This window comes from Paroedura picta, chromosome 13, assembly GCF_049243985.1.
Source record: "Paroedura picta isolate Pp20150507F chromosome 13, Ppicta_v3.0, whole genome shotgun sequence".
Classification (NCBI taxonomy): Eukaryota; Metazoa; Chordata; class Lepidosauria; order Squamata; family Gekkonidae; genus Paroedura; species Paroedura picta.
This window is the reverse complement of record NC_135381.1, coordinates 20382039-20409727: the sequence shown is the minus strand read 5'-3', so window position 1 is coordinate 20409727 and position 27689 is coordinate 20382039. Positions and strand designations below refer to the sequence as shown.

The window sequence follows — 27689 nt, the reverse complement described above, 5'->3', positions numbered from 1 at the left end:
ATTGCTTGTCCCCATAACTAACAAGAGCAGAATAAACAATGTAGAATAATCTAATGTATGTAGATATGCACAGATATTTAGTCCCGTGATATGTACAATTAATTACCCACAAAATTATAACAATGTCATAGCAAATATATCCACGTGAATCATTTGTATCCTTAAATATGTGCATGGGGAAGCTTTCTTGCCAGGTCACATGGATGTGAAGGCAATTCACCACAAGTGACCAGCAAATGTTACCTGGGAAGAGGGAGGCAGAATTCGAACCCTGTGTTGCTAAATCTGTCTAGTGCATTTTCGATCCTACCTCTCCCCCTAATGAGTTTAGGACAATGTAGATTGTCTTTCCTTCCTCTTTTTATCCTCACAACAATCCTGTGAGGTTGGTAAGGCTGGAAAAGGGCAACTGATCCAAGGTCATCCAACATCATTGCAAGGGGGGGGGATCTAAACCTGAGTCTCTCAGACTTAGCTGGACAGCTCTAACCACAACACCACACTGACTCTCACACAAAAGAGTAACATATACAGCTTAAAAAAATACAACATTGAAAGAGATGTTCCCAAGGCAGTTCTCAGATGGTCCCCTTGCAGAGAAAGAAAAGGGGGGGAAGGCTCCTACCTCCTCCATTCTGATAGGTCAAGTAGGGAAACCGCCATACGTTGCCCAGACCGACGGCGTAGCCAACCATAGACAGCAGATAGTCCGTTTTGCTTGACCAGTTACCCCGCTCGGTGTTCTCCTCATCGTTGTCGGCAATCTTCTCGGTGGACAAGGTGAATTCCTTTGGGGAGGAGAAGAACAGACACTCCGGTGGTGATCAAAGGAGAACGACTGCTCCGCGGCCATTTCAGTTCAAACTTGATCACAGTCGCTCAGGCCGAGTTGCATGAAGTTAATACATAAAAGGCCCAAAGGATATGGTCACTTGATAGAATGCCATTTAAAACAGACCATAAAATAGAACTTAAAAGAATGCTACTTTAGAGCGTCAGATCTTTATGGCGGCGACACAAAACTTAGCCAGCTGAGTTGTCGCCTGGGGGGGGACGACTCATAAAGGTTTCTACCAGACTGATCTGGAGGGCTGGTCCTGGAGGTGCCAGAGGGTCCCAGAGGGTCTTGTGCAGGGGTAGTCAAACTGCGGCCCTCCAGATGTCCATGGACTACAATACCCATGGGCCCCTGCCTGGCAGGGGCTCATGGGTATTGTAGTCCATGGACATCTGGAGGGCCGCAGTTTGACTACCCCTGGTCTTGGGTCACTCCTGCTCGCAGAGCCTGGCCCCCTCCCCGCCTGGGTCCTTGCTCTGACTCAGGAGATGGAGCCGCCGCTCCATCCCGAGCGCCCCTAGCCGCCCCCACCGCTTCCCCCACCCGGTCCCCGGTCCTCGGTCCCCGGTCCCCGCGCGGGCCCCTCTCCCTCTCCCTCTCCCGGCCGGCCGGCCAGCCTCACCTCCTTCTGGCCGCAGCGCAGGCAAGCCGGCAGGCGGAGCCCCCCCATCGGTGCGCGCCGTCGCGGGACTGGCCGACTGTGCGTCGCTCCCCCCCGTCCGGACAGCCTTTATGGAGGTGAGAAGCGGCCCGGCCCCGGGACAGGCGGGCAAGGTGGAGCTCCGGCTGCAGAAGGAGGAGGGAGGAGGAGGAGGAGGAACAGGTGGAGTGGGCGGCAGCGGCTCCCGGCCCGGCTGCGGGGCAAAGCCGCGCGACGAGGGGGGGACGGGGGACGGGGGACGGGGGACGGGGGACGGGGGACGGGGGAGGGAGGGGGCAGATCTTCACCCCCCCCCCCAGCCCGCCTGCCTTCGATCCCGGAGGTTCCCCTGACAGTCCCCGGCACCACCGCCCATCCTTGGCCGAAGCATCCTTTCCGCCGGGCTCCCTTCCTCCGGGAAACCCCAGCGTGTCCTCAAGGCTTCTCTTTCCTCCTCTCCATCCTCCCCTGACCGTTTTTCGGCCGCAGGTCCATTTCAGGGGTTCAGCCACAGGTCCATCCCCCCCCCCCATGCTCATGTTCACTCTGGCAAAGGGGCCCCCTCACACAACTATCTATCTAATCACAAAACTCTCTCTCTATCCGCCCCCCTCTCCTTCCTTCCTTCCTTCCCTTCCTTCAGTCTTACAACTTTTCTCCAAAGCACCATTCTTTGCAAAGAGTCTGGAAACTCCAGTTTCTTTTCCCCATCCCACGAAATGACAGGAGGGTTCCAGCAGGAAAAGTGAGACGGAGAAAGGGCACCGGATCCCACAAGGACCAGCAAGCAGACAGCAGAAACGGTGGTGCTTCTTGCAGCCCAAGCCCTCCCTCTGTGTCTGTCAGTCCCTCAATCCATTTCTGCCTGCATCTGTCTCATTGATACGCAGTTACTGGAGAGAGTGAAACACACAGCCCTTTCCTATTCCCAAAGTAGTGCAAAAATGGGTGGGTGGGTAAATGTTTACAACTGGAAAAGTTTTTCAACAATAACACAAAGCTAAACAACATTAGAGCCTCTTGTGGCGCAGGGTGGTAAGGCAGCCAACATGCTGTCTGAAGCTCTTCCCATGAGGCTGGGAGTTCGATCCCAGCAGCCGCCTCAAGGTTCACTCAGCCTTCCATCCTTCCGAGGTTGGTAAAATGAGTACCCAGCTTGCTTGCTGGGGGTTAAACAGTTATGACTGGGGAAGGGAATGGCAAACCACCCTGTATTGAGTCTGCCAAGAAAACGCTAAAGGGTGTCACCCCAAGGGTCAGACATAACTCGGTGCTTGCACAGGGGATACCTTTACCTTTTACCTTTAAACAACATTAGGCAATGACATTAACAACAACAACAACAACAACAACCGGACGATTGCAAGCCAGCTGACATGGTATGACCTGCTAGTTTCCCAGAAACCTCCAGACAGATTTTGTCTTCCTCTGAACAGAGATCATGATACAGTTGGGAGATGAGGGCTCAAAAACCTTCCAGATTCCCCCCCCCCCACACCCCCATCAGAGCCTTATGGTTGCTTCACTGTCAGCAGATCCCATCTCTTGACATATTTAACGGGGGACTGGATGAAGAGAAACTTCAGAAGGGAAACCTGGCGTTGCCCCATTGTCGGTCTGCACCCACACATTCTGCCACCCTGAGAAACAAACTCCTTGAGGTGCGCCTTGTTAGGAGAGAGGAAGACAGCTTAATGGAAATCAGTGCCACCCACTCCAGACCATGTAATGGGTCCAGATCTCAGTTCTGATAGGATGCAAAAAACACATTCAGTCTTTGATCACATTGTCCTTATATGCTTTCTCTTATTTATTCAGGAATTTATGCCCTGCCTTTCTCCCCATTAGAGATCCAAGGTGTCTTACATCATCCCCCATTTTATTCTCATAAGAACCCTATGAGGTAGGTTAGACCAGAGGTAGTCAAACTGCGGCCCTCCAGATGTCCATGGACTACAATTCCCAGAAGCCCCTGCCAGCATCTGGACATCTGGAGGGCTGCAGTTTGACTACCCCTGGGTTAGACTGTATGATGGGCTCAGGGTCACCCAGCAAGCTTCCATGGCACAATGAGGATTCAAACCAGGGTCACCTGGATTGCGGGTCTGACACTTTGACTACCATTCCACATTGACTGATGGGGTGGCTGCATGAGAACTACAGTGAGCAGTTTGGCCCATCCCATCTCAAAAAGAATTTCATAGAGTTGGGAGAGGTTCAGAAAAGGGCAACCAAAATTCCTTCCTGAGGGAAGGAAGAGGAATCTGGTTTTTTTTTTTCCAGTTTACAGAAATGTTGGCTAAGGAATGAAGCTAACCGAATTGTGAACACTGTGGAGGCAAAGCATAATGAATACATTTTCTCTCCAAAAAAACAGGAACCTGAGTGTGACAAATGAAGTTCATAAACAGTAGATTCAGGATAGACAACACAAAGTACCCTCTTCACACAGTGCTCAATTGATTTAGGGAATTCACTGCCATGGGATGTGATGAGGGACACTGGCACTTAGAGAGGAATTGGACAAGGAATAAATGTTTGTCAGTGGCTATTAGTTACAACAGCTGAAGGGAACTTCCATAGGCAAATACAGTATACCTGTGAAAGATGGATTTTGAGGATGCTCACTCAGGGAGGGGCTGGTACTCATGCACTTGTTGATAGCATATGGCCAGCCATGGAATAGACGGACCTTTAGTCCAATACAGTGGGCACAGTTCTTCTGTTCTTATTCAATTACTTTATTTAAAAACCACTTAATATATAGCAATGAAAAACTGATACAAAACACCAGAAAACAGCATTTTGTTCTTAGAAAACATGGAGCCCTGGAGCATTTTTCTCCCTCTACCACCAGTACGGTGATAAGCTGGGTGACACATTACCTATATTTATTGACTTAATTATTCACCCCTTAATTCACTCATTTGTTATTAGAACATCTGTTGTCACTTTTTTTTAAAAAAATAAACCAGTCAAATCTTTGTTCTCCCCCCAAGTAAGATGCACATGAAATAAACAATATATTAAAATAATATGTTTGAGACTCACAAATCTATTGTGGTATAAATGAAAATGGTATGAATCAAAGGTTCAGGTCAGCAATTGGGTGTTCTGGAGAGACAGTGTGGTCTAGTGGTTAAGAATGGCAGCCTCTGATTTGGAGAACCAGGTTTGATTCCCCACTCCTCCTCCACTTGCAGGCACCTGGGTGACCTTCAGCCTGTCACAGTATCTCCGAGAGCTCTCTCAGCCTCACCTCCTTCACAGGGTGTCTCTAGTGGGGAGAGGAAGGGCAGGTGATTGGAAGCCACTTTGGGACTCCTTTGGGTAGCAGAATGCAGAGTACAAAAAAAACCCTGTTCTTCTCAAAGCAGCTTTGTTCCTGGATGCCAGAAGTGCCTTTTACAACCCAGGCAGGTGCAAATTTGTGGTGGCCCCAATTCTACATGTTCTGGTGACTTCCAAACTGGGTTCATAATAAATTCGATGCAGACCTGCTTTCAAAGAACTCTACTGCAACTGATATAAAATATGCTTGTTCAAATGTTGACAGGGGCCTCCAAGTCAACCAAATTGCTGGTTTAGACCTTTAAAACTGATAGGGTGGGAAATGGGTATCTCAAGGACCATTTTCTCCACCTAGGTCATTAGGAGAGACCGTGCTCAGTGCTACCTTCCACCATCAGAAGATTGTCAGGTGAACACCTAGGGTGGCAGCCCTGAGATTCTAGATCAGGAACTCCTGACCTCAAAAGGCATATTTGGCCCCATCCACTGAGCTTCAGCAACCTCGGCCAACAGAGGCTCGATATGAGCTGTCCTAGAGTCTGCTTAAGCTGATGCTGATACTGTATGTAGATTGGGTTGGATTTTGGTCTGTCTTGGCTTGGGGATGGATCTTGCTTTCCTTCTTGTAGCTGCAGTCCATTTTAAATAGCCAATTGTGATTTTTCTTAAAGGTTATTGTATGTTGCATGCTACGATTTTAAATCATGCACATATCGTAAAATTGTTTTCAAAACTGAAAAGTAGCATAAAGTGCGTAGATAGATCGTTATCCATGAAACCTTCTGTTTGGGTTAACAACATGTTTGTCAGTTTTATGGTGCCATAAAGATCTATTTTTGTTGCTGTGGACTAATGGCTATACTAATAGGAGAAAAAGGTATACCCAAGATCAGAATATAACAGTAGTTCCACATAGCCAAAGTTGAAAGAGTCAAAAGTATTTGAGAACTACACCACTGAAGCAAAAACCTGGTAACGCCCATTGTATGAAAAGGCTACAACGAGGTAGCCAGAGGATAGGCAGAGCTCCCTGCAGAACGGAGGGTGAAAATGCTCTTTGCCCTATACTGGATGTAGGATCAAGACCAGGGTCTCCACAGGAGTCTCCTCACCCCAAGATCAGCATTAATTATTGTTCTTAATTATTATGCTGAAAACCTAGTCCTCTGAGGATAGTGAAAGCTCTACAGTGGGAGAAGGAGACAAAAGGTCCTGCATGTCATGGGGAACTTCCAGGTATGCAGAAAATGTTTAACATTTTAAATTGTGTCCCCAAACCATCTCGATCTCCTCCCATACAATAAGCCTTAAGCAAAAGATAGGCTGGTGTCAGGCACCGTCTTCCTTTGGGTTATGTGCACCGAGCACAAAGCTGGACCTGATAGTTTGGGAGAGTCCATGTGGTTTAGGGGTTAGAGAATCAGGTAAGAATCCAGGTTGTTGTTGTTGTTAGGTGCGAAGTTATGTCCAACCCATCGCGACCCCATGGAGAATGATCCTCCAGGCCTTCCTGTCCTCTACCATTCCCTGGAGTACATTTAAGCTCGTACCGACTGCTTCAGTGACTCCATTCAGCCACCTCATTCTCTGTCATCCCCGTCTTCTTTTGCCCTCAATCGCTCCCAGCATTAGGCTCTTCTCCAGGGAGTCCTTCCTTCTCATGGCCAAAGTATTTGAGTTTCATCTTCAGAATCTGGCCTTCTAAGGAGCAGTCAGGGCTAATCTCCTCTAAGACTGATCAGTTTGTTCACCTTGCAGTCCAAGGGACTTGCAAAAGTCTTCTCCAGCACCAGAGTTCAAAAGCCTCACTTCTTTGACGCTTGGCCTTCCTTATGGTCCAACTTTCGCAGCCATACATTGCAACTGGGAATACCATAGCCTTGACTAAGCGCACTTTTATTGGCAGGGTGATGTCTCTGCTTTTTAGGATGCTGTCTAGATTTCTCATAGCTTTCCTCCCTAGGAGCAAGCGTCTTTTAATTTCTTTGCTGCAGTCCCCATCCAGGATGAGTCTCCTATAAAGAATCCAGGAGACTCGCCTATAAAGCTCACAGGGTAACCGTGGACCAGTCACTCAATCACAATCAAGCCTATTTCACAACCATGAGGATAAAAAACTTGAAAAAAGGAGAACCATATACTCTACCTTGAACTCCTTACTGGAAGTATGGCATTAAAATATACTAGTCACCTACCCCCGTTCCCTCTTTAATCTGCCACTTAGTCATCAGTCTTGCCTTTGTCAATGCTAAGTTGGAAGCCACATTCCTTTAAATTTAACTAAACATAAATGATGTACAACTTACCTATCCCTAGTCTGGAAGGAACAACCCTCAGGCTGTCTTGGGACAATTTGTTGGCATTTTGACTTTGTGAGAGACCAGGACCCTCCTAGATAATTCGTATTTACCTGGCAACAAAACCTAGTGCCAAAACAGTTGGCGGTGACGTTCCTCCTCACTTAATTGGATTAAGGTGCATGCTGTAATGTTATGAAGTTACACTATTGTGGCTTTTTTTTAATGTGCCAACTGAAGCGAAGGAAAAACAGAGTAATAAACACTGCTAAGCTAAACAGGTTTAAAGCTGTCTTTTTTTGGGGGGAGGGGTTGGGGGGGGGGAATAATGTGCTTATATGGGGGAGGATATTTTTCCCTTTTTCAAAATCACACCAGCAGAGGGTGACTCTTATTTTGTGGCCAAGAGCTCGCTTTGGATATATACGATGGGAGCCTCCATTCCATTCCAGCCATAGTGAAAAAACAGTATGCGTGGACATGGGGCAAACCAGGGTTGCCAACTTCCAGGTGTGACCAGGAATTCTCTCAGAATTCTAACTCATCTCCAGTCTACAGAGGTCAATCACCCAGGACTCAAATTGGACTCAAAGGCATCATGTCCCTGCTGAGCTTCCTTTTCTCCCCAAATCTCGGTCTTCCCAAACTCCACTATTATATCTTGAAGAATTTCCCAACCAGGAGTTGGCAATCTGAACTTTGGGAAAACATCCAAAATGGGTCATTAAATTTACTGGGAGGACATTGGCATCCAGTATTTTAAGGGGGGGATGTTAGATTTCTTGTAAGCTTTAAACCATTTAATTGGTAGGTTCAGTAGATGAACCAATTAATGCTTTATTTCATCTTTTCTCAACCTTTTTACCATTGAGAAACATCTGAAACATTCTTCAGGTTCTGAGAAACCACAAAAGTGCTGTCAGCAGGCCACACCTTCCTGCCACACCCCTGGAAGTCACATGTCAGCAGAAGTGACATCACCCAGAAACTCCCACTGGATGTGACATCGCCGGGCTACTCCCACAAGACAATGTATTAAGGGGCTTTTAAAGGTAAAGGTATCCCCTGTGCAAGCACTGAGTCATGTCTGACCCTTGGGGTGACGCCCTCCAGCGTTTTCATGGCAGACTCAATATGGGGTGGTTTGCCAGTGCCTTCCCCAGTCATTACCGTTTACCCCCCAGCAAGCTGGGTACTCATTTTACCGACCTCGGAAGGATGGAAGGCTGAGTCAACCTTGAGCCAGCTGCTGGGATTGAACTCCCAGCCTCATGGGCAAAGCTTTCAGACGGCTGCCTTACCACTCTGCGCCACAAGAGGCTCTTAAGGGGCTTTTAGGGAGTTGTATTGTATTTTTTATTGTTTTATTGTAAACTGCCACAAGACAATATTGAGAGCAGCGGTATATACATCTAAAAATAAGTAAATAATTTCCAGATGATTTGTGAACAAAATCATACCTGTACTCTGAGCAGGTTATATTTGTCCTCATTCACCAAAAGGGGCATGCAGTGGGTGCCTGCAGAAACCTGGCTGGGGCAGGCCTATGCTGCTCCATCATCTCTACTCCCCCCAATGCCAGAAAGATGGCTAGAGCAGGCCTATGCTGCTCCATTCTTCCCCCTCCAGCAGTTAAGTTAAAATCACAGTACTTACCTCTTTGAATTCCAGTCGCTGCCATGTATGACAAGCCTCAGCCAGCAAAGATTTGTATGGCCGGGGCCCCTCCCCTCCCCATGCCCTCCAGGCCCATCATTGACCATGGGTGGGGAGAGGTCAACATGACCACAAATAGTCATACCAGCCAATAAATTTTAATGCTTGTCTGTCTGTCTGTCTGCCTGTCTATCATCTATCCATCCATCCATCTACCCATCCATCTACCCATCCATCCATCTACCCATCCATCCATCTACCCATCCATCCACCCATCCACCCACCCACCCACCCACCCACCCACCCATCCATCCATCCATCCATCCATCCATCCATCCATCCATCCATCCATCCATCCATCCATCCATCCATCCATCCATCCATCCATCCATCCATCCATCCATCCATCCATCTATCTATCTATCTATCTATCTATCTATCTATCTATCTATCTATCTGACTCCTATCCAATAGGCAAAACCCTTCCGGAGCCACCGCAAAGGGTTTCACAAAACCATGGTTGAGAAAGCCAGCTTTAATTGTTTTAAAAAGGGGGGTCAGTTTAACTCGGTAGTGAATTGTCAAAGACTTTCATGGCCAGAGCCAACTCTCCACCCCATCTTGCCATGTCCTACCTCTGAAGATGCCAGCCACAGTTACTGGTGAAACATCAAAGACAAAAACTTACCAGACCATGGCCACACAGCCTGGAAAAACCACAACAGCCTCTCCACCACTGTTTCCCCCTTCTCTGAAATAATCCATAGCTTGCTTCCTTCTCTTCTTCCTACCTACAAGCCAACATAGGCTGAACAAATAAACAAGTACAGTCTTCCTACCTACTGTCAGCTTTCTTCAGCTTTCGCCCTTTCCATCTTCCTAGGAAAACTCTGTGATGTTCTGATCACCAGGGCAGACCTGGCTCAGTTGTGCGGTGAGGAACCCCAAGGACTTGCAGGGACTGGCTCAACAAAAATTGAGGCCAATAGCACCTTTTAAGTTCAACAAAGATTTGTTCAAGGCATGAGCTTTTGTGTGCAGGCACACTTCCTCAGACAAAATAGAGCAAGAATCATGAGTACAGCTATATAGAAAAGGTAGATCAGTGGCAAATTAATAAACTGTGTTATAGCATCCAAATTATGGCCAAGCCCATTGCATTCAGGAATATAACGGGTACTAGACTGGAGGGTGGGGTGGAAGAATTCTGCCGATGGCTTTCCCCTCCCCCCAGGACCTGGAAAGGCTGCAGGCAACTGTTAGGAAACTCACCGGCAGCTCTCACAGGGCAGGGATCTGCAGCCTCTGAGCCTCAGAGGGAAGTGGAAGGAGGAGGGTGGTGGTCAGGGGTGGGGGACAGAAGGTGATTGGCTGGCCACTGGACAGACAGGCAAGCCAGTTGGTGGAGGAGGCACTCAGGGATGGGACAGCTGAGTGGCACTTAAGCCATCAGACACACTCCTCCTCCAAGCCCTTACCAGAAATATATTATGTTGATCAGATTATGCCAGATGAGAATTCTTTGCTAAAACAGCTAATCAGTCCTTTTGAATTCAGTTGTAATTCACAAAAACATTGGGGAAATAAAACTGTCCATGTTAGTAATTAATAGCAGACACTTAAATTCGAAATTACATTGTTATTGCTGTTGTTGTTGTTGTTGTTGTTGTTAGGTACGAAGTCGTGTCCGACCCATGGACAATGATCCTCCAGGCCTTCCTATTCTCTACCACAGGGGTAGTCAACCTGTGGTCCTCAGATGTTCATGGACTACAATTCCCATGAGCTCATGGGAATTGTAGTCCATGAGCATCTGGAGGACCACAGGTTGACTACCCCTGCTCTACCATTCTATCGAAATTACATATTACTAACATCATATTAGAGTCACATTGTCCCAAATAAAATAATATAAAAACAAGAGGGGATTGTAAGGAATGTGGATATAAGAGTTGAATTAGTTTAGCATGCATAGTGAGATAAAAAACCTATGTCCTTGTTGAGTCAAGGGTATGCCATTGCTTTGAGTGTTGTAATAACTTGCATTTCTGCAGTCTCCCTTTCTAGCCTGTTCTTGAAGTTCCTTTGCAATGAAACAGCTACTCTGTAGTCCCTTATTGAATGTCCGGGAAGGTTGAAGTGTTCCCCTACAGGTTTTTCAGCCCTGTGATTTTTTTATATTAGACTTATGTCCATTTATTCTTTGGCAGAGAGTTTGACCAGTTTGCCCTATGTAGAGAACAGAGAGGCATTGTTGGCATTTAATGGCACATACAATGTTAGAAGATGAGCAAGTGAATAAGCCTTTGATGGTGTAGGTGATGCTGTTAGGTCCAGTGACTATTTTATTGGATGTGGCAGCAAAGTTGGCATCTGGGTTTGTTGCAAGGTCTAGTACCATTGTCCATGTTCAACTTAGATGTTGCATTATTGTGGGCGGGGAGTATGGAGTTGTTTCGGATTGGGGGGGGGGGTTTCTGTGCACAAGAAAAGGTTTGTCCTCCAAGCAAACTGTCATTATCCAGTAGAGATTGTCACTGATGTTGCATTAACTTGTTTTGAGTTGAGAACTATATATAACCACTAGGTAAAGGTAAAGGCATCCCCTGTGCAAGCACCGGGTCATGTCTGACCCTTGGGGTGATGTCCTCTAGAGGCTCTTATATATAACCACTAGTGGCATGTTATTGTCTCTTTGAGGTCTGTCTTCCAACAGGTTTTCTCCTGGTATTCTTCTGGCTTTATAGAGGGAAGTCTGTACTGCAGAATGCTGAGGGAATATATCAGACTCTGGAATTGTAGTCCTTGAATGCGGATATATACTCAGAGTCAATTACATTCTCCTGGTAAGGGCAGGGTGAAACTCTGCCTCAAGTTCCAATTGAACCTCATCCACAATTTGTGCAGGGAGGAACTCAGTGATGATGACAGAACTCTCTGCTTTTCACATCCAAGCGCTTGCTCGCCTGGAGTTACTGAAAGCCAGCATGGTGCAATGGTCACAGTTCTCTCAGAGCATTTTCAGCCCCATCAACCTCACAGGGTGTTTGTTGCGGTGAGAGGAGGAGAAGGCAATCATAAACCAGACTTCTTCTTTTATCCAGCTTCTCCTTTTATCTATTTTGTTTCCCATACCCCATTACCTCTCTGGTACCATTTCGCTCTTGGTCTACTTGGACTGATGCCTAGGACAAAAATTTTTCTTTGTTTTGATAAATTGGTTTTGGGAAGGCTTTTGTTCCTTCCCTAGAAGGTGCCAAAGAGTGAGATCTCTGAAGTGAATCAGCTAGTTGAGCAAGACTGTACTGCATTCCAATAATGAAAGCAGAATGTACCTTTACACGAACCTTCCTGCAACTCAGAGGACCCAGCCCTAGAATAAGGTGACCAGATTTCAACACTGGTAAAGTGGGACACCATTGACCGGGGAGGGGGGTTCTTGATTAAAAATTTGGTCTATATAGAGCAGGGGTAGTCAAACTGCGGCCCTCCAGATGTCCATGGATTACAATTCCCAGGAGCCCCCTGCCAGCATTCACTGGCATTCGCTGGCAGGGGGCTCCTGGGAATTGTAGTCCATGGACATCTGGAGGGCCGCAGTTTGACTACCCCGATATAGAGCAACAAAATTTTCCATAGAATGCATAGAACACAAAAATAGTTTTATATATATGTGTGTGTGTGTGTGTGTGTATGTGTGTGTGTGTGTGTGTGTGTGTGTATATATGTGTGTATATATATATATATATATATTACTTGCAACATAAGTACAATTTGCAGGTGCCCACAGATGTCTCTCCAAAAGTGGGACAATCTGGTCACCTTACCCTAGAAAGGAGGCTGGCAGACCCTTGAGTGTAATGTCAATAGAGACAGGTAGTTGGGTTCTTTTTTTTTCTTTCTTTTTTTTTTTTTGCAAAGTTGGACCTGAGTGAAGGCATGTGGTCCATCTCACTAAAAGGAGAGGTGGTTTTCACAGCCAGACAGCAGGACTGGAGGGGGGGGGGGGTTATAGAGAAATGAACATGCAGAATAGGCAATGTATGCCTGGTGGATCTCTTCTGAGCCAAGGAGCCTGATGAACAGCAGGAAGCTTTCAGAGCAAGGTGTGATTAAGTTTAAAGCAAATACAGAAAGGTCTGTGTTGCTTCCCAAAAGATTAGTGCAGTTGAGCAGCAAAACTATTTTTTCCACTTCGTTTCGACAGCCACCCCAAACGGTATATTCAAGCAGAGCATACAATGGTGTTTCCAGTTTCTATGCCAATATCAGTTAGTTCATTCTGGAAAAACTACTCATGTTGCATCTTTTCCAAAATGTATACCCCCAAGAAGATTCAGAAAATCTCATTATTCCCACCCCTGATAGCAGGGGTGGGAATAATGAGAGCTTCCGCCATGTTAGGATTGTTTTTAAAGTCTTTTAATGGGTATTTTAATGGGGATAGGACTGTTGTGACTCGCCACGAGCCTACGGGGAGTGGCGGGAAATAAATCCAATTATTATTATTATTAATAATAATATTAATAATAATAATAAATTAGGAATAATGGAGAAAGACTCAGTTGTTGAGCAGCTACTAGTTCCATGATGCAGAGTGACATCGGGCAAAATATGTACCCAGAAGAACAATCAGATTTTTAAGATTACAAAGTCTGTGTTGCATACAATTCCACCCATGGATGTAAGTGTCTGGGTCCTAGATTCCCAGAATACGTGATCAAATTATCACGAAAGAGGTATGTAATGAAAGTTAAAAGCTTAACCAAATGTTGATTCAGCCAGTGTTCTGTTTTGTTTTGTTACAGAAATCCATTCCTAAGTGGAGAAGGAAAGGATTGTATTTATTCAAATCACATTTTTGATGTCACTTGAGAAAAGCACTCTTGAGGCAGTGTACAAAAAGCAAGACATTTGAAATGGTGACAAATTTCCTCCTTCACATGACTGTATCATATCTTTCCGGGCAGAGAACAGATAGTCAGATTGTACTTGTTACACCATCTCTTTCAGAAAGTGCTGAAAGAATTTATGTTGAGGTCATCGGGTGAAATCTTCCATGTGGGCCAATGTCACTGAAGGTTCATTGGGTGGCAACTTGTGACAGAAATTTTTTGTGAGAGCTCCAAGATGAGCTGGAAAGCATAATACAACTAGCAACCTTCAGGTGGACAGCCAAAACTTATTTCTTCTCCTAGCCTTTCAGATTCAGCACAAGAGAGCTTCTATTAGAAACCTGGTTTGACTTTCCCCCCTTTCTCCCTGACCTTTTCCACACTGGGAATTTGCCCTGACTCACCGCATGTCCAGTGGCGGGGCAAATTCCCAGGTCAACATGATGTCATTGCCGGGTCAGGCCTGGCCTGGCTCAGGACCTCATTTGCCCCGCAGCAAGGAAATACGGATAATTCCACATTCCCTTTTTTGCCCCAGGCCTGGGCCATTGGGAAGGTAACAGTCAGGCCATCCTGGCCCAGCTCCTTGCCACCTGCAGCTGCGAGTATCTTGTACTAGAAGGGACAAAAATGCCCCAGGTGTCTCCTCCATACTGCACAGTGCAGTGGAGCGACCTCGGCATTTCTTTTTATTTTTAAGAATACAAAGATAAGCCCCAGCTGGCTCTGCTGCACAGTGGAATCTTGCTGCCTGTCTCGTCAGAGGCATAAATCCAGGGCAGGATGAATACAGGGGTGGGGGTGGGGGATGTTCCTGCATCTGAAACCCAGATCGGGGTGATCAGCCCAGGATCGGAACCCGGCGGCAGTGTGGTGCAGCACCTCCGGTGTGGAATAGGTCCCTGCCAAGCATTTGTTTTAAGTATCTTATTTTGAGGTTTTTACTATATTGTATGACTCATTTAGAAGATGGTTTTATTGGGTGTATTTTGTGGCAGAATTCCAAATATATTTATTCTAATAAATAAGTGGGATTTTAATGAATAAGCAGTGATTTATTAAGGATTTGCAATTATCTTTTACAAGGGCCACCCTTATAAAAGAACATAATATATATAGCCTGAGGAAGTAAGTAAAGAAAGGAGCATACTGAAAGAGGGGCCCCCCCTGCAAAGATATGTAAGTGCATAGGTAAAGGTAAAGGTATCCCCTGTGCAAGCACCGGGTCATGTCTGACCCTTGGGGTGACGCCCTCCAGCGTTTTCATGGCAGACTCAATACGGGGTGGTTTGCCAGTGCCTTCCCCAGTCATTACCGTTTACCCCCCAGCAAGCTGGGTACTCATTTTACCGACCTCGGTTTACCCCCCCAGCCTCATGGGCAGAGCTTCAGACTGCACAGCTGCTGCCTTACCACTCTGCGCCACAAGAGGCTCTATGTAAGTGCATATATACATACAAAAGTTAGGGTATGTTTTCTTTTATATATTAGAAAAACAGTGGAAGGGAAAGCATTAAAAGTCAACACTTGTAAAACTCTTTATCCATAGATATTATTCTTGTGTCTAGAGTATATTTTAGCAAGGTCATCACCAATTTTCTGAAAGGCTAACTTTTTAGAGTTAAAAGGACTTGGAAGAAGTAACATTTGAACCTGGCATTGGCTTTGGCATCTAGGGTTGGGAAATTCCTGGAGACTTGAGGGAGGATGGTGGAGTTTGGGGGAGAAGAGGGACTTCAGCTGGGTATAATGAAGTCCACCTTTCAAAACAGCCGTTTTCTCCGGCGAACAAAACTTTGGACTCATCTGAAGGTTTCTTCTCTTCAATGGGGCAAAATCATCCAAGGTGGTTAGGTCACACCCCTGCTTGCTCAGGTAGGTAGGTCGGGCTGAATATGCAAATTTCTGCAGCCACCTATTTGCTGACCAGAGCCTGACCTTCCAGTCTTGCCCAAGCCCTGCTGTGTTCCTTGACCCATGTCAGACTGTGGTCGTTTTCGTTGTTTTCATCCCATCTGTCTCGGAGCACCTTCTGTCGTGTGCTCCTTCTTGATCTTCTTCTTTTGTTTCTTTGTCTGCTGTGCGTGGACAATCATATGTCTGGAATTTGATGCACAGACCTGGCCTTCCGTCATCCCTTGGGTGAGAAGTGGATGACTTCACCTCACTGAAGAGAAGAAACCTTCAGGTGAGTCCAATGATCTCTATAGTCTGGAGATAATCTATAATCCCAGGGGTGTGCAGTTCCCACCTGGAGGATGGCATCTCCAGTAATGTCCCCAGCTCCCAACTGTCATGCAGGCAGCACCTAATATAGTATTCCAAGATCATGTTCATCCCAATAGATGCCTGCATTAACATGCAGGATGGCTGTTTTGCTTCTGCTCCAACGGGCTTATTTGAACAGATTCCTGGAGAGGTGGCATAAACTTTCCCTAAATAAATAACGGTGGGAGCTACAATTATCTTTTCAATAAATTTCTTTTCTGCACTCCATGCTTTCTTGCTATCTCTTAGAGCCAAGATGGTTGTGATGGTGTCTACAAGGATGACACCACCGTTACATGAGTTTAAAATGCTGCCAATGAGGCCCCTAGCACAGTGGTCTTGTTCTCCTCCTTCTTTGTGACTCTTCAAGTGCCAAAACAGCTGCTGGTTGGGTGGGTGGGTGGGTGGGTGGGAAAGGAGTGCTGCAGTCCGCCATGCTGCAGCCTCAACCATTCCAAACACATTAGATAATGCACTTTCAATGCACTTAATAAGTAGAGTTTCATGTTCCGCAATCCAACGGCTAAGGCACAATGAAAGTGCTTTATCCAATGTGTGCCCTCACAGCTTTTTAAAATCACTTTAAAATTGTGGCAGAGTCCTGACCATAGGCGTGATATCATCATCATGTCTAGTTTGGTGCCTAGTCATACAGAGAGTAAAGGTGTGGGGAGAATGCACTTAAGCCTTTTTTTATCCCTTTTTTAGCCCTTGCTAAAAAAACAAAAGAGGTACTGCATTGTCTCTGTATTGTAATAGAGTTCATGAGTAAAGTTGATTACTTTAAGTAGGACCAGAGTTGATGATTGTATCTTTTTAATGCACCTGTAATGCTATTTTAGCTATATGTGAAGTTAACCCTGGACATCCCTTCCAACTCTATGATTCTGTGATTCTACCCCTGCCCTTCCTCAAAAGAGCTCTCAGCAACTCAGATGTGACTCCCATGCGGTCCATTTCTCAGCCAGGCACCTTACAGGGCCAGTTAAGTAGCCCAATACAAGAGTATGAACATCACTTCACTATTTTAATAAATCCAGTACGTTTTCTGAATCCTAGGATGGTTCTCCTCCAGCAGAATGTGTCCATGTTAGCCAATTTCTATAAGGGTTGGTCTACACATTCCATCTATCATGTGCAGAATGTTGGGCAAAGCCAGTACACATTTATGCATGTACATGCAGCCTATCACATGCTTCTCACATGAAGAATTCCAGCATCTGGGGAAAGACCACAACTGTCAAAGCAGTGGGCTTGCAATAACCATGGATGAGCTGTAGAAATGGTTTAAATTACCAGCACCTTGAATCCAATCTGTCTGGAAAGTTGAGAGATACAAGGATCAAATTTCTGGCCTATACCCTGAGGCCCATCCTTTTGGAAGGCAGCTTTAAGCTGAAACTATTTCTGTCTTACATTCCTACCAACAGTAATGAGCTTCCGGACTTCACTGATCGAAGAGCTGCTAACAGTACACCAGCAAGGCTGTTGTTTGGCCACTGTATAATGTCTTGTGCATGCTCTCAGTTTTTCTCTTCCCAACTTGGTCCACTTATGGCTTCAAACCTTGTAAGATCAGGCTAGAGCAGCCAAAACAATTTTTTGTTTCGTTTTTGGGTCACTTGAGTCAAAATACAAATTGTTTTTGAAAGCAGCAACTGATAGAACCATATCTTTTAAAAACATCGAGAGGCCCACTGAAATTGGTCAGGAATTGCTTCCTCTTTGTCTTTTCCTTCTTCTTGCTTGCTTGCTTTCTAGGAACCATCCTTACTGTGCGTTGATTTATCTACTTGTGTTCAGTTTTCAAAAAATAACGCATGAGCCTTTTGGAAAGGGGGTATAAAAACTGAATAACTAAATACCTAGATTCTGCAAAGCAAACTCATAAAAGTGTGTTTCTATGCATCTGTAAGTCTTTTTGGTTGCCTTATTTCCCTTGTTTTTCGTCCCTGCAACAGACCAACAGCGAAGTCCTAAACAGAAGTTCTAAGCCTGTTGATTTCAGAATATAACTCTGGTTTGGATGGAACACAGTTACCCCACAGGAATTTACACTCTGCTCTTTGATGGAGTACCCCTGTTCTGCTGCCCTAACAAAGGACCATACTGCACCTGTTTAACTTTGGTTGGATGCTTCCAGGCTCTGGAAGGCCTGTTCACACACAGATCTAGAGAGTGTGGTGGGATAGGAGGCCAGAGGCACTCTGTTCTGTGTGGTGGGCTGCAGGTGTCAGGTGTTTGCAAAGGTGCTTTCATGCATAGAACACAAAGTGGCTCTTGGTTTAGCTAGGCTTGCTACACAACGTGAAGCCTTCCACTGGCCAAAATGCCTTGCTAATTGCAAATACTCCTCTTTGCAATCTCTCCTCCAAACAGATAAAGGAGATAAAAGTCAAGAGAAACTCAAAAGCAATTTAAGGAGTTGCACATGTAAAGGTTCTGCAGTGGCAGTCTTTTGCACATTTCCAAGGAAAGAAACCCTATTGAATTAAACTGGATTGGCTTTCTGTGCATACATGCAGAAGGTTGGGCTGTTTGCCACTTTTGGCTCCTGATCCTACAATGCAAAGCAGCTGCAAGGATGGTGATAAACAAGCTGTCCTGCATTCTTGAACAAAACATATTCAGATTTACTGGGGGGAGAGGTTAGATTTCAATGGACTTTATCTAAGGGGTTTAAAAAGAGGATAGATTTCTGTGTATTATCAGAAGAAAAGTCCCAATGATGCTGGCTGTTCAACCATAGAACTAAGGTTGCCATCTCTGGGTTGGGAGATTTCTGGAGATTTACAGGTGGAGCCTGTCTATTCCAAAGCTCCTGTTTTCTGTATGGGAACTGATCTCTGTAATATGGAGATCAATTGCAATTCTGGGAGAATTCCAGGCCCCACCTGGAGGTTGGCAACCCTAATTATGGGACCATTTCCTAGCATGTGGGTGGCTCTCTCTTGCTAGTGGCCTTTAAGAGATGGGCTTCCATCTGTTGACAGTGCTCTAGTTTAATCTTTTCTGTACTGATCAGGAAGTTTAGCTAGATGGGCCATAAACCCAATTCTACAATTTTGTCTGTGAGCTGTATGGTTCAGCTGCTGTTTTAATATTGTTGCATTATTACACTGGACTTATCCTGAGAAGAAAATTTCCCTCAATTCACCACTGCCTACAATCATTACTTTATTTATACCCCTCCTTTCTGCCCACCAGACATCCAAAGTTCTTTTCTCCTCTGTTTAGTCTCACAACAACCCTGTGAGGTAGGCTAGGATGAGAGGGCTTGATGGCAAGCATGGCAGAGTAGAGAACTGAACCTTGATCTCCCAGAACATATTCCAGCACTGTAACCAGGATGTCACACTGGCTGGCTGCCCACTATTCCAGAATCCTAGGAACTGAAGGAGGTGCCTGTAATGCAAAGATCCTTAGAATTTTTAATCTGACCAGGTGATAACAGCTTTTGATTGGCACATTTCTTGGGAATGCTCATTCTTGGCACAAAGATCTATAGAGCTTTCCAAGTACATTGAAAGTCATGTGTCGGAAAGTTTACTTGTAAGTCATCATTACAAAGAAAATATAAGTAGGCTCTAGATAAAAATCAAGCCTGAACTCTCCCTAGAAACTAAAATGATTAAGTTGAGGCTATTGTACCTTCGTTACATCATTAGAGAACTCACTGGGAAAGGTAATAATGCTAGAAAACACTGGAGGCAGTAAGAAAAGAGGAAGAGCCCACATGACATAGATTGACTCAATCAAAGAAAGCCTTCCGTTTGCATTGTCTGACTCCTAAGGGCTGTTCATCTCCCAGGCATAAGCCTTCTCCCTCGCTGGTAGATGCAGGGGGAATAGGAAGACAACCAGGAATGGGGTGTGACATCACAGACTGACTGTAGGCTTTTGACTGGCTCATGAAATCCACACATGCTACTAAGGGGAATGGGGTTTGGAGGACGGAAGGAGGGTTTGGCAGCCTGTTTCCCACATGAGCAGTTCCAAAGTCACAAATTTTGCGAGCGGTTTCAGTGTGAAATTATATCTTCTCATTCATACAGCTACAGAAATCCTTCCAGAAAACAAAATGGCCATTGCTGTGTTCTCACTTACTTCCAAGTAGAGCAGGGGCAGTCAAACTGTGGCCCTCCAGATGTCCATGGACTACAATTCCCATGAGCCCCTGCCAGCGCTGGCAGGGGCTCATGGGAATTGTAGTCCATGGACATCTGGAGGGCCGCAGTTTGACTACCCCGGTCTCTTGAAATCTAGTGACGTCCTCCTCAGTGTCCTCTGGAAAGAATGATGCACATCTAAATCCAGTCAAGCTTTGCTGGATTTAAGCATTTGACTGAGAGTCTGATCCCTCTGTCTGATCCCTCCGTTCCCTCCAGGCTCTCAGACAAAGAAAGGTCCTCGTCAGTAGCTGCTGATTTGTGTGAGCTGTTTTGTTTTTGTTTTGTTTTTACTAGAGATGCTGGGGCTTGAACTTGGAACCTTGAACTTGGAACCTTCATTTCTGAAGACCTGTGGTTCTGTCTATCTTCTAGCTAGTGTGGTGTGTGGAGTTGTTCTTCTGGTGACGCAACAGACGCAACAGAAATCAGCCTGAACTTGACAAGCTTGCATTGCAATAGTCTTAGTGTGCAAACCTGTCCAGCAAAGGCAGCCCATGTGTGGTAGAAACTCAAGATGTTAGTCAATGGGTGCCTTATCCCAATAGATCACCCAGTGATGAACACGCACTCTTATTGGAATGCCCTTGTGGCATGGGATTCAAGAATTCATCACTTCTGTGCAACAATGACTTACAGTTTTGCTTTATTTATTCACACAAAAACTTTGGGGTTGTTTTTTTTTTTTTGCAGGACTGCTAACAAACTTAGTGACTGCAACTGTGCAAAACACACAGAGAAACTTCCGTGTCTAGTACTTACAAACATAAGAAAATCGCACATGGAGCCCAACCCAACCCAACACAAGAAAGCCACGTATGCATCTGATGTGGAAGCCTGACTGTACGAAAGCACACTGGAGTGTTCAGGTGGCACATAGGAAGTCTGATGAATGCAGGAGTGGGACCAATTAGAATAAACCTATGTTTAAACTTACATCTTATGTGTAAATACCGGAGCAACTATTTCAGCAAATCCTTGCTTCTTTCATTCTTTGGAGGTTATACAATCCCTCTCTCCAGGACGGTATGGGTCAGCTGACTGTTGTGGTGGGAACAAGAATCCCACATGGAAAGTGAGTGGGAAACTAGGAGCCTGAGTTGTATCCTTGATCAAATACATTCGACTGGATGTGAAACAGACTGGAGAGGAGGGGGAGCTTCGGGTAAAGGCCCAGAAGTTTGGAGTCAGGGCAGAACATCTTCTGCTAGTTCCCTCTGAAGCTGTTTTGCCTTGATCTTAGCCCTGAGGGAGCTTGACAACTTCTCCCATGGGAATTTACAATTCTGCTCTGTGCAGGGACCTGACATCAGATCTTGAATGTAGGTATCTGATCTGCTGCTGTATAAAGGAATGGGGAAAGTTTCTTCCAAGCACACCTTTGAGATGCTGTGTTTCCTGGGTTAGGCTCCAAGTCCTTCATGCCACGCTGGGGGTAGGGAGTACACTGCCTCCAATGAACCAAGAAAAAGCAAAGGAATGAAGAGAATACAAATCGGACCGCAGAAAATTCCCCTTGTAAACATCAGTGAGGACCTAGACTATTTTTGAAACGGTTGCCACTTCCTGGTATTCAGCACCAGGAAGTACATCAGCTGAGAAGAGAGAGATTGGATGACAAAGAACTCAGGTCACCAGGAATTTCCACAACATGAGCCCCGCAAAAATGATGATGGAGCAAGAACACAAAGGGGCGTTTCCTACAGAGTGGGACGGGAGGTCTGTCACCACAGATTGCTTCAAGCTTTGCTGGGGATTTTCATTTTGACATCAGCCACAAAGTTCAAAATGACCTGGGGCAGGAAGCACTCAAAATGCCTTCTTCAAAACCTAGTAAGAATATATTTTGGGAAGTTGACTGGACTTTGAGTCAGAAGGGTGACTATAGTAGGGCTGGGTGTGCTTTCATCCACTGCAGATCTACATTGTGCAGGGGTTTGGACTAGATAACCCTGGACATCCCTTCCAACTCTATGATTCTATGATTCTACCCCTGCCCTTCCTCAAAAGAGCTCTCAGCAACTCAGATGTGACTCCCATGCGGTCCATTTCTCAGCCAGGCACCTTACAAGGCCAGACTTGCTAGGAAACCACAATGACAATGCTGTCAGGTCCCATCAGGATGGTCCCTCCCTACTGTGTTCTGGTTTCATGCCATTAACATTTGGTATCTAAAGGCCAACATAAAGTGTGAATTGCTATGATCCAAATCCGCTTGATAGATTATATTTGGACAGATATATGAGCACAGGTTTAGCTTTTGAATGGTCAGAAGTCAGTCCATCCCAACACTGGGAACTTAGCCAGGCTTAACTGTGGGGTTGTAGTCACTGGGCACAATGTCATGGATCTGACACTTTAAAATGCTTAGCTTTGGTTGAATAATGGACACTATACTGGAGAGTCTGCCATTCCACTCTATCTGATTGTTAAAGGTTTGATCTTGGAATCTCACTGGGAGCACAAACAGAACAGGATATAAACATATGAAACTGCCCTAGATTAAGTTAGAGTACTGGCCTATCTATCTATCTATCTATCTATCTGTCTGTCTGTCTGTCTGTCTGTCTGTCTGTCTGTCTGTCTGTCTGTCTGTCTGTCTGTCTGTCTGTCTGTCTGTCTGTCTACCTATCTAATCATATTTATATACCACCCTCCCCAGAGGCTCAGGGCGGTTTACATGGAACATACGAACAATACATGAAACAATCTATAACATATGAATAACCATATAATAATATTAATAACTGATAGTTGTAACAATATAAACAGTGTAAACAATGCAACAGTGCAAACAGGCCCAGAGCACTCTGGTGGAGTTCTGGGAGGGACTTCAGTCGCTGTTGGTTGTGCCTCGTCTCAACCAAATCCCTGGTGGAGGAGCTCCTTTTTGCAGGCCCAGCAGAACTGTTTAAGCTCCGTCAGGGCCCTGATCTCCTCCGGGAGCTCATTCCACCAGGTGGGGGCCAGAACAGAGAATGCTCTGGCCCTGATTGAGGCCAGGCAGACTTCTTTAGTGCCAGGGACCCTTAGCCAGTTGGTGGCGGTGGAGCGTAGAGCTCTTTGGGGGGCATAGGCAGGGAGGTGGTCCCTCAGTTACACTGGGCCCTGGCCGCATATGGCCTTGAAGGTAATTACCAGAACCTTTAGTCTGATCCGGAATTCAACTGGCAACCACTGCAGTTGGTGGAGAATGAACCGGATGTGGGATCTCCACGGTGTTGTTGTGAGGATTCTGGCTGCTGCATTTTGAACCAGGTCAAGGCTAAGGGCAGGCCTGCATAGAGCGAGTTACAGAAGTCCAATCTAGAAGTGACCGTCGCATGGATCACTGTGGCTAGGTGTTCCAGGGCCAGGTAGGGTGCTAGTAGCTTTGCTTGGCAGAGATGGTAAAATGCCAGCCGCACTACCTTTGTGACCTGGGCTTCCATTGTGAGGGAAGCGTCCAGAATCACGGCCAGATTCCAGGCAGAGTGAGCCGTAGAGAGCTGCACACCATCCAGGGTAGACAGGCGTGCTTCCTCACATGGGCCCTTCCTACCCAGCCACAGGACCTCTGTCTTTGAAGGATTGAGCTTTAGATGACTCTGCTTGAGCCATCTCGTCACTGCTTCCAGGCAGTGAAACGCCACAAGCTAAGTTTAGCTATTGCATGACCTTATACTTTGTCAAGAGATTTCTTAATAAGTTGAAGTTGGTCCATAAATATAAAAACCGTCCCTTGAAAAAGCTGTAAGGCGAAACGCGTCGGGACTTGTGTGAAATAAGAATTAAAGAACAACTGAAACTGAAGAGAGACGACTCTATATAAGTCCAATTTGGATATTTTTATTGCCATATTGGTTTCCCAGTGCGTCTGTACTATTCTATATTCGGTTCTAGAGGATGGCAGCTCAGCATGGACGTTAAAGTCCCCCAGGACTAATAGTCTCAGAAACTGTAGCCTCCAGGCCGCTGCCACCTCTAGCAGGGCACGCAGGGCATCTGGCGGTGCATTGGGCACGCGGTACACTAATCAGATGGCCATGCTCTCGATTGATCCCCGTCTGAGGCCAACGCATTCAATGCCTGGTATTGACGGCGCAGGATTTGATTTTTCCACACCAATGGCAGCAGATCTCCAGGGTCTTAGGCAGAGGAAAATCTTTTCCAGGTTTGCTTCCTGGAAATGACTGTAGCCCTGGACCTGATCTCTGGAAGCCAATGTCGTTTTACTGCTGCAACCAGCCATTTAAAAATGTCATAAAGCAGCATGGCGGGACCCCACAGTCTTGTTCACTCTCATGCCTTTTCAAATGCTGACATGAGGGCTTGCAGCTGTTTAGGTTCTTGAAAAGTTGAGGAGTGTTGGGCAAGATCTCACTGGAACTGTTGTACTGCAAGCCCAGCCAGTATTAGGCCTTTGCAGTCCGCCTCTAAAATAGTGTTGGCATTCATGCTTCAGATGCCATCATGTCTTGTTCAGCCCTTAAACCCTGCAGTTGGGGAAGCCAGTTGGCAGGCATGTGTTCTACCCCCATTTTTGCATGCAAAGCACGCACCTGGCCACTAAACCCCTAATCTTATAACCTTGGTCCACTAGATCATGGTGCTCACCAACACCTTTACTGCTGCTCAACATGTTTTTAGAAAGTGGGAGGGGCCAAGTGGGGCTAATGGCCATTGGAGTTTTGATTGACCATGCAGATTTTTTTTTTTACTTTGCTATTGGCAGCAGCTGGCACCATGACACAAGTAATCTTATGGTATACCTGAAAGCCATCTGCAGCCACCATACTATGACTGCCTTGGTCCTTGTGGCAGCTATTGTGGCTGTGCCCACCATACTGTGTCAGGATTCCAAAAAGGTAAAAAAAAAAAAAAAAAAAAGGCTGGGGACCCCCAAACAAGATTGATATTGGAGCTCTCCAGAGTCTCATATAGATAAAATTCTCTCCTGGCTATCCTCTAGTTCAGGGGTAGTCAACCTGTGGCCCTCCAGATGTCCATGGACTACAATTCCCATGAGACCCTGCCAGCAAATACTGGCAGGGGCTCATGGGAATTGTAGTCCATGAACATCTGGAGGACCACAGGTTGACTACCCCTGCTCTAGTTGGAAATGCCAGGGACTGAACCTTGGATTGTCTTCATGCAAACCAGCTGAATTGCCACAGATCCATGCACCTTCCCATTCTGTCTATGTGCATGTGTTGTTCCACACCAAACTATATAAGGGCAGACACAACTGAAAGAAGACTGTGATGACACACTGATAGCCCCATAAAAAGTAAACACAATGGGTTTGTGATGTCACCAGTGCCTAAAGTTTGTAAACAGATACTTGATCGATTGTTGGAAAAACTTAAAAGACATTTCAACTTCCTTTTCCTTAAGTGATTTCTGTACCAGTACTGGACTTCTCCTCCACCCCGCTTAGCCCATCAGAAATATCCATGACCTGTGCACATAAACACATTAAAATCAATGCATGCCATATGCATTCAGTGTGGGTGATGTCTAATTTCAACACAGAGAGTGAGAGAGAACAGAGAGAAGGTGTGGCAGATGCTTTTGGTCCACACCCTCTGCTTTTCTTTCTCCTGAGTTTCTGCTATTCCACCTGGGCACCATAAAGCTAATAAGTTTAGTGTACTGTAAAATCTAGACTCTATCACATTCCCCTTAGCTTCCAAGAAGCAGCTTCCACTCATAGAGTTAATGGCTGAGCACACTCAAGAGGCAAGAAAGGAACTCAAGGGCTACGCCAAGAAGAAGCTACAACATTCCCCCGGCTTGTGATTAAAGGTTACTGAGACAGCTCATGTCCAAGCCTTTCTCTGATAAGGGCTTTTTGTCTTCTGGATCAAAAGTTCTTAGAAATAGCAAGTGCTACAGCATTCTTGGGAAGTCACAGAGTTGAAAAGAGGTGCATACCAGCCTTATCTCAAACATACTGGAGATGTCAAAGAATTATGTTATTTTCTAGCAGTAACTTTGATGAGCCATGTATGAAAGGGGCAGAGGAGTCCTCTTGGACAATGCGACAGGTGTTTGTTTTGGTGGCCTAGTAGCTCAGATCCATCTTCAGAGAGAGAGATGGAGACTCTCGTTCTGGCACCCAGCTGTCAGCCTCACCATATGGACCACAGTGCACTCCACCGTGATTTCAGCACCTGATTTGTGAGTGGCTCTCGGTTTGTTTTGCCCAGGGAAAGAGTAGGAAGTGCGTGTTTGCCTCTCTCCTCAGCCCTACCCTCTTAATTACAGGCCAGCCCCGGCTGCTTTCTGATGGGCAGGAGGAGACAGCAGAGCATTAGGATACAAATGAAGCACCTACTTTGGTTTGGCTTCGTGGAGCTAGCGCACTCACACCATCCTGGAGAGCCTTCCCCGACTTCTCTGCCCAGTCTCTAAGGCTGAGGTGCCACAGCAATTCCAGGAGCCCCATCTCATGAGGGGCATTCACACTGCTGCCAAAGACCTGGTTGACAGGTGAAAGGGAGGGGGAGAGGGCCGGGGCAAAGGATTCTGGGTAATTTTATTCAAGGCCCTGTGGTCTGGCTTGGGAGGGAGGCTCAACTTAGTGCCTGGCTTACCAACTGCCCATTGCTGTTTTCCCTTTGAAACACCCACCTGATAATTTATTGTTTTATTCCCCCCCCAAATAAGTGGATTATGTGACTGCTGCCAAATCCAGAGCTCAGGTTGTTTTACGCTGGTTGCAGTTTGATGGTTTTCATCAAGAGCTGAAGTTTCCTGTGAGGAGGGGGAATTACTTGAAGACCATGCCTCCCTCCCCTGGCCTGCTGGCTGGCACCTAACAGCCACCCCATTCAGTGGGTTTAATTCATCTCCATTCCTCCTTCTGGCTAGCTTTTTTGGGGAGCTGAGCTGGCTTTTGGCTTTGTGACATTGCGTTGACCTCATTCACTACCTCAAGCAGAGCAAACAATGAAATCGCCCAATGATTTCTTGAGAAAGACTGGATATTGCCTCCTAACTCTCCAGGTGTGAATCAAACCTTTAAGAATTACTATCATCAGTCTATTTGGTCTCCCCCCCAACCCTCCACCCACCCATCCACCCACCCCCCATGGTAAGGAAAACCATTCAAAGGACTTCCGTACCAAACTATTGTCATCTGCTCTCCCTTGCAGCAGTTGCCTTTGTGGGTGGGGACATAAGCAAGATTTTGCCCTTGTACCCTGCAGGTGCCCTTCAGGGAGGGAAGGCAAAGTAGTCTCTGTCTCTACCACCCTCCCTGTCCCAGTCTGCAGAGAGTGCTGTGTGCATTTGCCCCACGGGCAGGTAGAACCCACAAGCAGAGTAAACAGGATCCTGCTGTTTATGTGATTAAGAAGGTCCTCCATTCCCCCCCACACACACACACACCAAAGGGCGATGATCACACTATGCAGAAAGACCGTGCATAGAAATCAGAGCTGACCAATGGTTTGGAGGGAAGGGCAGGTGGTGCCAGAGTTAATTCTGACATTGCCGTTACCCATTAAGTATAGAGAAAAATTAGTGTAGAATGAACTTTTACCTTTATTTACATGCATTCAAATGGAACAATCTATTTTTCCTTAATCTTAACACAATTATATACCATCGGTATACCTTTTATAAGAAATAACACATGACTGACTTTAA

At 45.9% G+C, this 27689-nt stretch overlaps 1 protein-coding gene across 2 annotated transcripts in view; it reads right to left on the bottom strand.

Annotated features, from left to right (window-relative positions):
• SLC6A14 (solute carrier family 6 member 14) overlaps positions 1-26515 on the bottom strand; it is a 49028-nt gene extending 22513 nt beyond the window's left edge. The window contains exons 1-2 of one of the 2 annotated variants that reach the window (XM_077308536.1): positions 26374-26515; positions 626-788 (exon numbers count right to left, since the gene is read on the bottom strand). In XM_077308536.1, the coding sequence (XP_077164651.1) occupies positions 626-788; positions 26374-26484 (274 nt within the window). In that variant the 5' untranslated portion in view covers positions 26485-26515. Of the gene's footprint in view, positions 1-625; positions 789-1460; positions 1592-26373 lie in introns of those variants that run through there. The other variant, XM_077308537.1, reaches the window with a different exon arrangement.
• Between the last annotated feature and the right edge of the window lie 1174 nt (positions 26516-27689).